The sequence below is a fragment of the Gymnoscopelus braueri genome, assembly GCF_963280865.1.
Source record: "Gymnoscopelus braueri genome assembly, chromosome: 22".
NCBI classification, from domain to species: domain Eukaryota; kingdom Metazoa; phylum Chordata; class Actinopteri; order Myctophiformes; family Myctophidae; genus Gymnoscopelus; species Gymnoscopelus braueri.
In genome coordinates, this window is record NC_137624.1 from 8,151,334 (window position 1) to 8,166,579 (window position 15,246).

The window sequence follows — 15,246 nt, forward strand, 5'->3', positions numbered from 1 at the left end:
CTATGACAGGAAACTGACCGTGAAAACATAAAAAAGACAGAAGTATGTCTAACTTACAGAAGTGGTCTCGTGGACAGGAAAGCATCTGACTCAGTGGTGTCAGTCACAAGATCACCACAGAGAGACACACAACACACAGCAACAGTCCAAAATATATGATATTTCAACAGACTCATAAACTCCTAAACATGCTCATTAAGACTTTCGAGTTTTGCGTCTGCACACATTTTAGTTCACCAGATTATGAGTAACAACTGCTGATATGACTCAACTCCTTACATACATACTGCAGATGCTCATGTCGCATGTACAGTTGACATAGAATTCTCTCTGTTCAGTTTATGTTTGTACAGAGACCTGCGGAGACTGTGGTTGCAGAGAGGAAGCTGTCTTTGCAATTAAAGCAAATAGGGTTATGGTTAGGTAGGTCAGCCATTTATCGGTTCTAAACATGACCTACAGGCTCTACTCTGTGACCACATCCTCTCCTCTCATGCTGTCTTCTACACCCCCGCAGACACAGCTGCTAGCTCATATACCACCTACATGCACAAACATGCACCTACATTTTTATACTGATTAAAACATTCCTTTACTGATAGGGGAGGCATATCGCAACCTATGAGCTTGTACAACAAGCTCACAACGCGTTTGTTCAACAAGACAGTAGGGCTCAAGTGGTTAACACAACCAGGTTATAGACCTACTTATTTCTCTGTCCCAAAAACAAAAACTGTCCCATTATTTCCTTACTGCAACTCCATAAAGGGTTATGAGCAGGGCAGGAATTTCATGGAGGCCACGAAGGCCATGGCTGTCATTTCCCCTCAGTTTGGCCTTGTGCCCCTCAAAAAAATTGCATGCCCTGAGGCCACAGTGGCCTTAATGTTCCAGCTGACTGTATCACTTTCTCCCCTTCTTGTCAATATGTAGACACCAGTGTCTCTTGTCATGTAGACACCAGTGTCTTTTGTTGAGATTATGAATTCTTAACTCCCCTGAGTTCCCACCTTTAAACCAATCCAGTGACTTTGATTGGTGCTGAGCATGGATACCATAATTGATTTAGTTCACTGCAGATAGTCTACATATTACATTTAAAATCATCCTTAACCCTTAAATTCAATTAATTATTTCAATGAACTAAAATCTTGTTTTATTTGATGGCCTTCCTGCCCTGGCATTTGTGCCCCCAAAAAATGGAGAACACCAAAGGCCAAGTGGCCTTGCCCCTAAAATTCCAGGCCTGCATTAAAACCTCCAATTTGTGTAATAGAAGATCTCAAGAATCAAGAGAATGTATTTTTCACTATTAATACAGATATAAGCAGCAAAATGCTAGTGTGGCAAGGTTCACAAAACTGAACACAACACAATAAGAATAGTATTGGATAGAATATAAATAAGTAAAGTAAGTAAAAAGACCCTTCTCCATATTATTTTTCTAAAAATATTTTTTTACATGGATTATCCCATTTAGACCTGAGGCCGATTCTAAAACAATTAATGTTGCTATCTGTCACAGTACGATTGGAAAACCAGTCAGATTAAAAAAGGTGTACTCGGTTTTACCGACGGAGGCACGCCGCCTGAAGGTGACTTGAGCCACAAGAGGCACCGCCGAGCGAGCTTAGGCAGGTGAGACGCCGTGCCGAGCGTTGCAAAGTCACCTTCAGTCGACTCAGCGCCGTCCGAGTTATGTACCGATAGGGGACAGAATCGTAAATCATCGTCCAACCTAGTCTCGGTACCTCTGAGACGTCATTTCCTTTTTTTGATAGGGGGGGCCCTGCCCTGCAGCGCGGGGAAGTGCGGGAGGTGAACTCGAAGAAAACAAGCACTCTTTTTTCAATTGTACTGTAACATATATATATATATATAACAAAATTACACTCCATATTTACTTTATATAAAAATAATCATATTGTACTCCTGGATTAACCAACAATATGTTCAATTTTGAGTACAGCACGCTTGAGTTACATATATATTTGATATGCATCATTACGATAAAAACTGGTCACTTCTATATCCAGCTCGGCAGGAAATAGAATTGTTTCTCACTTGCCAGAATGTACTTAGGAAGAATATAGTAAAAGACATCCACAGCTGTCAAGTAAGAGTTAAAGACTTTATTGGTTTAAAAGGAGTCGTAAATGGACCTGTGTTGGTTCAAAAGGAGTTGTAAATGGACCTATATACAGTACATGTATCAATGTAAACTGCATGTTAATGGAAATGTTTGAAATAAAAGATTGAGTCCCACAACCATCTTGAGGGTTAAAACAAAATCGACAATGTAAAACAAAGACTGGTGAGGTTACCCAATATATCAAGATAAGATAGAACAATTCAAAGACAAGATCAAACAGAGACTCAAAGCACGAGAGCAGATGTTGTAAAAATGTTACCAACAATAGATACTCGAGGTATTCCGCTAGACCAGTTCAGTCTAGGCGCACCACCCAGACTGAATTGGACAGCACTGAGACTAAACGTTTAAAATAAGAGCGTACTTGACCTGTAATATGCTGGGTTTTGAAGAATGTTTAGCTTTCACTGTTGTGCTATACTTACATAATATAAAGTAAGTGTGAACCCGTAGTCATATTGTATATTGCCTTGCTACTGAGATATATGGCTATTGAGGTATGAAATACCCTGTACTCGTCCTACAGAATCTGCAGATTCTGACACATCTGTCTAATCTTTCTTCTAGTCATTCTAAAAGGTAGCTCGTGGAATCTTTCAGAGAGAATGTAACATTGTTTAGTTGAGGTGTAGAGGTGTAGCTATCATTATACAAGTACATTTATAACTTAATGTGGAAGCTCGTGCCCCACGAGTTGATAGTGGGCACCGCAGGATGGGCAGCGCTGGGCCTCGCCCTCGTGAAGCCAGAACCACACCACACATGTGTTGTCTTCCTCGCCTAGAGAGAAAAATAAGTCGCGGTGAGAAACAGACGAGAACAAGAGTTCCATAAGATACAGTCATCGCTGTAGTTCATTAGCCACATGAGCCCTAGCGTCTCTATTCTGCATGGGCACATCATCAGAGGCAAATATTCAGGAAAGATTTCAAGTCAAGAACATCCACATTCAAAACGAAACCAAATTAATCAGGTACCAGACAAAGGGACATACACAAGACAAGAACATGAGAGTCTGAACACAAAGAAATAGTTTGATCTACATTGTACATGCTCTTATCAGTTTAGACTAGAATGCAGCTTGAAACATCAACACTATGTTGATTTTAAAACTATTGATACAGTATGGGCAAAAACACGATTTCTTTATAACCATCTTATACATTCAGACAATGGGTGGACTGCTTCCGGGGTCATGAGAAGCAATCCATGTACAGTATATGAACAGAAATGTATAATCCTATCCTGTGCTTCACAATACAAAATATTTGAAATACATTCACACAATGGGAAAACAGTCAATTTCATCTACTGCCACATTGGGTCATAGTTTAAACAAGGCTGTTATCTACGTGAGCCGACGTACATTCCGTACAACCATTGACGTGAAATGACACGTTCACGTTTGAAGTAATTGTTTCGTGATGTCAACATTTCAAGGAGAAATACACAGAAGACGCGGTATTCTTTGCCACACAATAATATTCATCTCCTCGCATCAGAATGGGATTTAGGTTGGAGAAAATAAAATCAGCGAAATGTTTCCTTTTAAAGAAAAAGGAGGATGATTTGGACCCAGTCTTGTCTTGACAGAAGACACAGCATGGGTTGGCAGCTTGTGGTAATATCTCCAGTCACTGTTCATATGAACTTTATTGATTCCCGGTGTTTTAAAACCCCAGACAGATGTGAACACAATCAATGACCTTCCCTTTATTTTTAGCTGGTAGCTGTTATATAACGGTCTATAACGGTCTCCTTGACTATCATATCACCAGCCACACAGCACAAAAACTCCTGACACTTCCAGATCACCATTTTTATTTAATTAAAACAAATTATATAGGGCTTAAGTGGTTAAGTCAAGTTGTCCAAGAGAACAAGAAAAGTGACTTACAAACACATCCCACAATCCTCTTGTTTGTGATGGAGGGCACAAGATGGGGGTCAGTCTTGGAACCAGCATACTCCTTTGGCCTGAACATATTGTATGGATCCTGTCGCAGAAAGATTTTGTTAACATTAGTTTTTTTCTGGCTAGCCAACACAACATTCAAAAATGATTACAACAGAAATGACCACAGGTTCTTAAGATAAGATAAACCTGTATTGATCCCCGGAGGGAAATTCAGGTGTCATAGCAGCGACAGGAGGAAGGTTGAAACACAGGAAGACACACGGGTAGGATTAAGTAAAAAAACATAAAACGCATACAGATTACACACAGACACAATGAGAAAGAAATTTGCATTCAATAAAATGCTATTCCCAGTTTAAGTAAATAAATAATTATGACAGGGTACACTTTTCATTTACGAAAGTAATACTTACAATACTATTAATATGCAACTTAGTAATTTGAACCACAATGAAATCTTGTTTTATTGTAAAAATATGAAACTGAGCCATGTCCCAACAAGGAGCATGGCACCGTGCAAGGCGCTTCAACACCGTTATGACAAGCTGCCTCGCTGGTGGAAGTCTGCACAAAATTAGGGGTGTGCCGATACACTAATTTCATGAAACGATACGACACGATATTGGGCTCACGACATCGATACGATATCGATACGATATATGGCACTTTTTTATTATGAAAATATATGGGGGGGGGGGGGGGGGGAGCCAATGCAAACAAATATTTCTGTTTTGCATTATTCAGACATGCAAACTTGTAGCTTTTCAGCTCCAATAGCCGTTTTGAATCCAAATAGGGCAATAGTGTGACACCTGACCCGAAAAAAACAACATGTTGTCACCCTTTTCACCTCGGGGCTGTTTGCATCAGCATGCCTGATTATTATTATTGTAAAAAAATAAAAATAAACGTATTGCGATATATCGGCACACCCCTACTGAAAATCATGTTCTAGTTGTGGCATTTGATTCCCCCAGCACCACAAGAGGGAGACATGAGTGTGAGGTGTGTGAGGTGTGTGTGTGTGTGTGTGTGTGTGTGTGTGTGTGTGTGTGTGTGTGTGTGTGTGGTTATCACCCTTATTAAAACCTAATAGGCAACAAATACCCATTCCTCAATTAATTTAACCCCCCATAACTCTGAGAGTGCCATACCGTGCCCTCCTTCATGGCATTCATGATGATCTTCTCCATGCCAGTGGCTTGCTCCTCATCAGTTGGAATTCCTATCAATCAAACAAAAGTAAAATGTCATGTTAAACCTAGTTGCAAACACTGTTTAACCACTTATATGGCCTACTCTATAATAAAAGTGAGCAAAACGGTCAAATTACCACTGGATTACACTGCTCCACCCACCAATTTGGGAGCAACAAGCAATAGTGTACTTTGCTTTGTCGGGTAGATTTGTGTTGCTTTGAGAAATTCTAATCTAGAATAAGACAAATCTATTTATAAACACACTTACAATTTGATAGCTCTAACAGAGCATGTTCCTATTGGGCAGAATGGGCACCAGTGTGTTTCATCCAATGAACAGTCAGCTAATTTTGTAGAAAGATTAATACCATCTAATCTAGGTGTTAAAACCCAAGAAAAAATGTGAACAGTTTAAAAGAGGCTTGAATGCTCAACATTGTGTTTTCAACAAAGAATGTAAAAATGATGGACATAGTTGATGACATAGTGACCTTGTCCTTGAGTCTTTTTTTTATGATTCTTTTGGGGCTTTTTCTGCCTTTAATGATAGTGGGCTGACAGGAAATGGGGAGAGAGATGGGGGGTGACACACAGCAAAGGTCGTCGGGATCGGGAGTCAAACCCGCGACACGCTGTCAAGCTTGATTACCAGCATGTGTGGTATGTGCCTGGACCGCTAGGCCAGCAGGCACCCCGTCCTTGAGTCTTTTGAGTGGCATTTTGAAGCCTTGAGTATTGTCCAATGCCGGGTCCCCAGTCCCCAAACTAGCCCTAAGTCACCTAACTTTTGAGAATTCCTGCCCTGATCTAACCTCACAATCAATCAAGCAAATGTTTTGGTAATAATTTTCATGTCTGACCTCTATTTCTGTGGTCAGAAACTCCTTTGTACCATGATATAAATGTTGAACTACAATTAAGTTAATGTTTATGCATGTGCTATGTCAATGATGTGTCCTAACAAAAAAATAGTGTTGACAAATATGGTCTGAAAGCACAATCAATGCATTGACTTTTAATCTCATAGTCATAGATATTAACAAAGCTGCCCATCTGCCCCTTCTCCAATGGAACACAATGGCAATAAGCCTCAGGGCTTTATTGTGCTATGCTGAATTTTTGTTTTGTTTTTAATGTATGGTGCTGTTTTGGCTTTCTCAGCAGACCTGTATGTCGCGTCATAATTGTTTTAACCTCTTCATATTTTACACTTTGGCTATTCACAAATAGCAGATCTACAAGCTCATGGCGCGACACCAAGTGCTATGAGCTTGTAGATCTGCTATTTTTGAAAAATCTTGAAAATGTGTGCAAATCTTTGAATCTTTTTTCTAAAAAGGCGAACATTTTTAACACAAATCTTTGCTTCTGGGGGTCCCTGGCACAACATATTTTCGGGTGGGGGTCCGAGGCCACATACATATCAATTTGGAGGTCCTTGGCACGAAAGTTTGAGAACCACTGCGCTAGACCCCTGGGAGACGGATTGCTGAGGTGGAGCGCAACACTGATGACCTAGGCACGTCTTAATTACCCAAGCCGTGCTTCTCATACGCCGAGTTGGCGATGCCCGGGATCGAACCCAGAACCCAGGTCCAAAGGCGAGTGCTCTACCACCCGGACACAGAATATAATAATGTAAAATATAATAATAATAATAATAATAATAATAATAATAATAATAATAATAATAACAACAACAACAACAACAATAACCTTGTAACCTTATGATGATAATAATAATAAAAATAATAGTATTTGACTATTTTAATGTTATTCTATTTTGTTTCTATGAATGCTTTCAGTTTGAGCTTAGATTTTCCCTGTCAAACATGGCTGTGAACATGATGTTCAAAATAATGTTGAGCTTGGCTTCACTAGCAGCCCTGATATGCCATACATTGCATGACATGTCTCATGTAACTGTACGGCATGGAATCAACCATTCTAGGGCATAGAATTAACAGTAATCCGGGGCCAAAGTCAACATAATTCAGCATAACTGGGGACTGTCTATACACGCCACACAGAAAAGTAATCTAAAGTTAATATAACTTCTATATATTATGAATAGAACAGTCCAATAAAGATAAGAGATCATTGTTTAGTTGTTTCCCCCCGATCGGATCAGGGCAGACTCTTTGACCTCTTTGCTCAAACCCAAAGCTTTAAGACGTTTGTTGTTGTTTTTCGACCTTCTGTGTGGTTGTGTGTGATGTCTCACCTCCTCCAGCCGCCATGGAGCGGGTCAGGGCGGGGATCGGGGCCATCGGGGCCCGGCGACAGGTCGTTGCAGCCCGGTAAGCTGAGCGGAGCAGTAACCTTGCAGCCATGTTGCTCTTCTTCCTCTCTCTCTCTTCTTCTTCTGTCGCCTTGTGATGACGTGTGTGGATTTCTGGATTATGAAATCGTCGCTTTGTTTTGACGTAATTTCCGACTTTTCCCCCTTTTGTTTATTTATTTGTTTGATTATTTATTCATGTCATATACGCAGCTGGTAGGGTGGAGTTGTGTGCAGGGAGATATATATATATATATATATATATATATATATATATATATATAGTTTGATGTGCTTTGAAGTTTGATGATTTAAAATAGTTTTATCTTGAATCAGTAAGAAACTTCATAATTCATAATAAATCTTGAACTAGAACTTGAACAATGGAAAAGGCTGTTATATGCATTATTCACTTTTTAACAATGGGAGAAAAAACAAGATCACTCAATATGACACAATTTAAAAGAACAGGAAGGCTATGAAAACAGTATAAGATTGCATTTATGAGGTTAATAGTTTGAGTGATTTTACTGGCAGCTTTGGAGGCATTTGGAAGCAAGCCTAAATAAGCAAGTACACTTTAGTTTCGAAACAAGCCCACAAAAAAGCAACGCGCGACTCTCAATTTTTACAAGCAATTTTACAGAGAAAGAAGCCCAAAGTCGCTTATAATAAGCCGACATGGCAACACTGCTCTCCAACTGCTGCTGTCTCTTCAAAGCCCACTGAAGAACCATTGCAACACACAATACAATGTCAATGAAGAAACATGCCACGCCTCAAAAGGTATCGACCTCCCCTGACCACACAGTGTCACTGTTTACTCTTTGTGTGTCTTTGAGTGTAGGCAGTGGTTCTCAAAAATGTTCATGTCAAGGACCCCCAAAATGATAGCCTATGTAGTATTTATTTGGCTGCAGACCCCCATCACAAAATATTTTGTGCCAGGGATTTTTTTTTCAAATGATTTTCTCAGCTCAAAATGCATCATTGGGAAAAACAATATTTATGCTTGATGTACTACTGGATATATTTATACTTGTAGCCTCACTATGTGACTTTTTTTATGAATACAATTTTGTCCAATCTGTATGGTAGAGTATGTTAATACAATATTACTTATACAACTGGGGTGTTTGTATTTAGACTCCCTGATCTTCTTTTGAGACATTTAGATCATGTCTCAGTCTCACCTATACTGTACACAGGATCTGACACAAATGTTTGACCTGTTGGTCAAGATTCAATTTATCCCCCGAGCAAGCAGGCAGGCTCTGTTAGATCAACGGTAAAAAAAAACATCTGCACTTGCGTAGGAAACCGGGTTCATCTGGGGTAGAAGAGGAAAGTGCATAGTGCTGCTTTAAGGACACTTAATAAAATAATGAATGTTAATGCTTATGGCAAAGATCCATACAGATGGGCACATGGCCCACTACATATCACATGGGCCCACTTTGAGATAGTGCCCAGTTCTCCTGTATGCCCCCGAGGTAAGTGCCCCTGAGAGGGTATACTGTCAATCTAATATACTGGTTGAGATAATGTTGATTGAGAAATGAGAATGAGATAATTAACAACTCAACCAATGCACTAGCCTCACTCAACTGTCCAGTCAGAGGTATTGAAGGTGTGGAAGGAAACATCAGGCAGCACAAACAATGCAAATTGAAAGCCTCCTGTCAGACCTTTTTAAGTGTATAGTGAGAGAAACCCTGCACTGCCATCCGACAGCCAGATGCTGTACCTGGAGAGGCCAGCTGGTTGCAGCAAAGTCCTCCAGAATTTGATTTGATTAGATGTGTGTAAAAGAAATGCAAGTTTCAACACAATATAACTTCAACCCAGGATGTAGCCCACACATAAAAGTGTAACAACCACTCCTATTTCCAAAGTGATCCTAAAAAGAAAAGAGGATGAACTAGAGCAGTGGTTCTCAATGTTTTCATTAAGGACCCCCAAATTAATATGTATTTTGCTGCGAACCCCCATCTGAAGCTATTTTTGTGCCAGGGACCCCCATAGAAGATCTGTGTTATTTGTATAATTTTTTCAAGATGTTTTTGAAAATACTACTACTGTGTGAGCTTGTAGATTGGCTATTTCCAAGTTTCCATGTATACAGGTTTAAAGTGGTTAAACTCATTTTGATGCTATATTAACTCATTTGGCTGGAGACGCCCTGGATCCCCCCCAAGGACCCCTGGGGGTCCCCGAAACACAAATTGAGAACCACTGAACTAAGCTAACTATTCTCGGTAGAGCACATATCTCTACCAGAAGGCATGACCCACTGTACCTCCCTCTGTCTGTCTGGGGCGTTGTTGACAATGTGTTGAGGTTGTGCACATGCAGGGATATAATAAAGGACTGTTATTACATCATTATGGTGCAGGCAGAGGGACCGGCTGTATGGAGACCTTTGGACAGTGGCCACACTGAAAAGTAGTGTGGCATGCATGTTGTCATCTCTAGGACAAACACAACATTACAATGTTACAGCCTAAAGATCTGTGAAACTGGCAGGGGAGCCAGGAGGGTATAGAGCAGTAGCAACACAAGTGTGGGGAGAGTTCATTGGCATAACGACTGAATTGAAGACAAAAGGGGTACAAAACCTTTAGGCTACCCTAAAAACTAAACAAAAAAACATGGTTTCCCCCCTGCTGCAGAGCTGTTTCAGCATATCGAAAGGCTTTGGCAACTTCCCTATCACAATGAAATGCACAAGGGTAGTGGCAAAAAAACAGGAAGTATGAGGGTTGACCAGCTCAGTGGCCCAGTGTGCCCTGCTTGGCACTCAGCATCAGCTGTTGGATTGGGGGTAAGTCCCTGAGACATACTGTAGCACCTCGGCCTAGGACCAATTCATAGTCCAGATGTATAGCCCAGTGGTTCTCAACCTTTTCAGGCCGCGACCCCCCAAAATAATAATATTTGAACTGGGGACCCCCCACCCTAACAAGCACTTGGAATTGTAGGAGTTGAGGCATTAGATTTAGTTTGACTCGGTTCCCCAGATAAATATTGTGTTGCGAGGCGTTGTGAGCTTGTAGATCGTCTATTTTCAAAATGTTTGCCTCTTTCTTATATTGTTTGACAATTTGGCCAATGTTTGACCAGTTTTTATAGTATAGTTTGTTGATTATACTGATGCAGTAATGTTCCTTTCTCATTAAATTTTTAGGTATTAAAAAGGTCTGAAAAGTCCTTACATTTTCACCTTACATTGTCATCTGGTGACCCACCGGTTGAGAACCACTGGTATAGCCTATGGCAGTGTTAGGCAACAGACGGCCCGTGGCCCAGAACTGGCCCACCAGCGATGATATCTGGCCCGGCAAATAATTTAGTGAATAGTTTACAATATGTGACAGTCTTACATATGGCTAGTAGCGATACTCAAAGTGGGGTCTGGGGACCCCCAGGGGTCCTTGAAGGGCTTCAAGGGGGTCCCCAGCTAAATCACTGATAGTCTGGAACTAAATTGACCTCAAAAGGTCTGTACTACAAGAGTGTACAAATGGACACTGTTGTAGATACAGAGTGTGCAAGAATGTACACATTTGTACACTCAGTTATGGGGGTCCATGACCTAAATTTGCATATCAAACTGGGGTTCCTTCAATTCAAAAAAAGTCCAGAGAATCTACCCCCACCTGATGAATTATTTTATCCATGTTCAGATTGAATAACAGGCAGCTGTTTCATACAGTTTCTCTCCATATCAAGAGACCTTGAGCTCCTATACTATGAAAGAGCTTGTTTATCTCCGTTCGAAAGGGGGTCTATCTGTCTCCAGACGTTCTTTTAGAACGTTTTAATTAACTAAATGTCCCCTTTGTACAACGATCAAGGATGAGGCCAGCACAAAATGATTACCCCATGCATTTATATCTTCACCTGTAACATTTGATTAAACACGCAGTTCTATCAGTATGCGGTTATACCACACAAATCTTTATTAACTTTTATAGCAACAGTATTTGCATATATCAGTCAAAGTTCTGGTTCTTAAATTGACCATTGATTATGTTCTGGCCCACCATCTAATGACTTAGAAAAAAACTGTCCCGAGGCCAAATGTACTTGCCGACCCCTGGCCTATGGACCAGCAGGGACAGACTGGAAACAAAAAACCTGGGAATGTAAATTACATTGGCCTTCATATGTGACATAAGAGAGTGACTATACATACATACATACTCTACACACTCGCACACGCAGTCACGCACACTCACACGCACACACACACACACACACACACACACACACACACATACACTGTGCACCCATCCGGTTTGGTCTTCATCAGATCAGAGTGTGCACACTCTGTCTAGATGAAAACAGATGATAAGTGATAGGCAGGCAAGTAAAGCAAGAAATCAAAGATACACAGTGCCTTCACTACAGAGAACGGAGCATTTATGTTTGGCAATACACTCACATCCTGCATGTGGCAGCCCTGCAGCAGAAGTATTAGGCCAGGCCTCACTCGAGTCCACCCACTGCTGCTCATTGGCTTTGATCACCTTTATTTGAGCCTGTTCATTTTGGACCACCAGGAGGTCCGGCTGACATCCAAACTAGGCTGGGCTGGACTTTGCCAAGGGCCGGCCATGTGTCATCCAACCCAAACTCCCAGAACAACATTACGAGTTCAGGTGATCGGGTGGTACCTGTCCACTACTGCGTGGTCTAGGGCAGTGCATGGTTCTCAAACTTTTTCGTGCCAAGGACCCCCCATCAGAAAATGTTTTGTGCCAGGGAGACCCCCAGAAGAGAAGATTTGTGTTAAAAACACTGTCAAGACTTTTCAAAAATAGCTGATGTACACACTGTAACTTTTCTGTATAGTTCAGCTGACTGATGTGTTTTTTTTTTCTTTCTTGTTTATGTTCCTGTTTTTGGTTTTGTGTATAGTTGTTGTTTTTCTTTTTCTTATTTCTTGTAAGTCTTGCAAGACTCTTGTCCTTTGGGTTTTCATTTGGGGGGAAAATAAATAACTAACTGATTATGTAACTTTTTCTTCATTGGGCTATTATGGGGCAATGCAATGGTAGTGTTTTTTGATATATATACAAGAAATGCCTCTGTCAAAATCCAATAAACAAATGTTTTAAAAAAAATTGCTTATGTGCAAGGTCGCAGTGTGGCACAAAGTGACACACTGTGAGCTTGTATATCTGCTGTTTTTGAATAGCCAACGTTTAAAATGTGGATCAAGGGGTTAAAATGATTGTGATGCTGTATTAACACATTCTGATGGGGGCCCCCTGGAGCCCCCTCAAGGACCCCTGGGGTTTCCCAGATCCCACTGGGGTTTAAATCCGGCTTGGCCATCAACTCTACTATAAGCTACGAACATGCCGATGTTCGGGGCCTGCCACGCTACCTGTCGGTGAATGGGGGGAGTAGAGTGGAGGCACTACCTCCTCCCAGTAGGGGCTCCTCACTGGCAGGGGAGCCAGGAGGGTATAGAGCAGTAGCAACACAGGTGTGGGGAGAGTTCATTGGCATAACGACTAAATTGGGAGACAAAAGGGGTACAAAACAATTGGTTACCCTAAAAACAAAAACAAAAAAAAAACATAGTTTCCCCCCTGCTGCAGAGCTGTTTCAGCATATCGGAAGGCTTTGGCAACTTCCCTATCACAATGAAATGCACAATGGTAGTGGCAAAAAAACAGGAAGTATTATGAGGGTTGCCCAGCTCAGTGGCCTTGTGTGCCCTGCTTGGCACTTAGCATCAGCTGTTGGATTGGGGGTAAAGTCCCTGTGACATGTAGCACCTCGGCCTATAGGACCTGTTGAGTGCTGCTTAATTACTTACTGTAAGGGATGTAGATTCACAGATTTTACTCTATTGACATCAGTGGGGTAAACTTTTCAGCACAACTCTCGTCAGTGTTTCAAAGACATAGAGATGACTTCTCAGTTTATGGCTTCTAAGTTCAAAGTCCTTCACCAAATATATCAAGATAGATAGCATTGAAAATCACTTCACGGTCTGTACTATACTAAAACATCAGCAATTGGAAACGAAAGATAAGAGTGTACAACTGAAAAAGGGCGCTCCTTTCTAGGAGCTTTTGGTTCTGCGTTGTTTAGAGGACGCTCAATGTTAGCCTAGAAACCAGACGAATCTGCCAGTGCAAAACAAGAAAACCCCTCAGCAGATTAGTCTGGCCCCGCTCGGTTGTGATTGGATTTCGCTGCCCCCGAAGTTGTGGGGAACCAATCAGGGCCCAGCATGCAAATATGGGGTGGGTATAATTTGACATACAATACAATACAATACAATACAATACAATACAATACAATACAATACAATACAATACAATACAATACAATACAATACAATACAATACAATACAATACAATACAATACAATACAATAATTATTTGGAGTGTCCTTTCAGGTCAATCATTTTATGAAGTTTCCTGAATGAGAGATGTTCTTTTGTGAAGTAACACTTGTTCCTGGGATGACTGAGTCTTGGCTTTGTGGGGGTAGGATTGGAGAGGTTAACTGGTTGGCTAGGTTGTCAGATGTGGCCAGGAAATAGGCCTATTAGTCAGGGCCTTTTCCTGCCAGGCAACACCCACACTTCTGCAAACTACTTAATTTATATTTCCCTTTGTGATTCATATAGTGTTCATATCAGTGCTCAATGAGTCTTGAATGCCACCTTATTTCATCCTTTAACTTGTTCTATGGAAACAATGACCAGAATTTGAACTAAGCACAAGAACAGATGGAAGTAAGGGCTTGGGAGCATGGGTGGAGGAAGTAGGCTATACTGTATCTTCTGGCATATCATAAAGAGTGTCTTAAAGTAGAGAACTGAGGATTAATGGTGGAAAAGCTGCCCAGAGAGATTGAGGAACGCTGAATAGAGAGACGAGGAAGCACACTTGTCATTATATAGCGACCACAGACTGTCAATCATCATCAAAAAATCAATACAAACAGTCAGTGTCACAATACAAATGTATACACACATTATGTCCAGAGATTGAGGAACATTTATAGTTGTCTCTAAAAATGACATCAAGACCATCTCCACAGCCTGTCAGTTAAGGCTGATTTATAAAACAATTATTTGCTAGGGAAAGCTCACCTTTAAAATCCCACTGATACCCAGCACTTACAAATAATCTAAACAGAGGTCTCTTTGATATGATATAAGCAAATGAATATTCTGTTTGCATAAAAAGCACCTGCCTTCCTGCTTGCTGTAGCCTACTGCTGACAGAATGCCAAATTGCACAGCTGAGGATGTAGAAAAAAAGTGAAGCAATAACCAACTTCTTTTTATTGCCTTTCAGAGCTGCAGCTCCACAAAGAGTCAGAGAAAAAGTGGCCTTTGCTCAGCTGTATCAGCTCAGTGCTGAGCTGTATCGGGCGCATGCCTAACGGTGCCTAGAGTTAGGACCAATAGAAAAGTTTATTTTCAATCACCGGAATGATTCTTTATAAGAAACCCTGGGTGTTAAATTAGGGGGTGTATATTGTACTTCTCTTCCAAAGTTGAGTGTGGAGTCGATTATGACTAACGCGTGAGATTCTGGAGCTGTTGCCTGTTCATGATACTAATTCTAGTTCTTTGCAGTGACTATGACGGGCTTATGTTTGGCCAATCACATGCTTACATTGCGGCAGCAGACAGTTAATGTGTAACAAAAGGGAGGG

The 15,246-nt window shown here is 40.9% G+C and overlaps 1 protein-coding gene across 1 annotated transcript; it reads right to left on the reverse strand.

Annotated features, from left to right (window-relative positions):
* Positions 1-2,117: 2,117 nt before the first annotated feature.
* LOC308078404 (cytochrome c oxidase subunit 5B, mitochondrial-like) lies at positions 2,118-7,636 on the reverse strand. The gene is made up of 4 exons (XM_080419557.1): positions 7,494-7,636; positions 5,225-5,295; positions 4,050-4,149; positions 2,118-2,932 (listed from the first exon to the last, which is right to left on the reverse strand). Exons 1-4 carry the CDS (start codon positions 7,600-7,602, stop codon positions 2,820-2,822), a joined length of 393 nt encoding a protein of 130 aa, XP_080275683.1. The 5' UTR covers positions 7,603-7,636; the 3' UTR covers positions 2,118-2,819.
* Between the last annotated feature and the right edge of the window lie 7,610 nt (positions 7,637-15,246).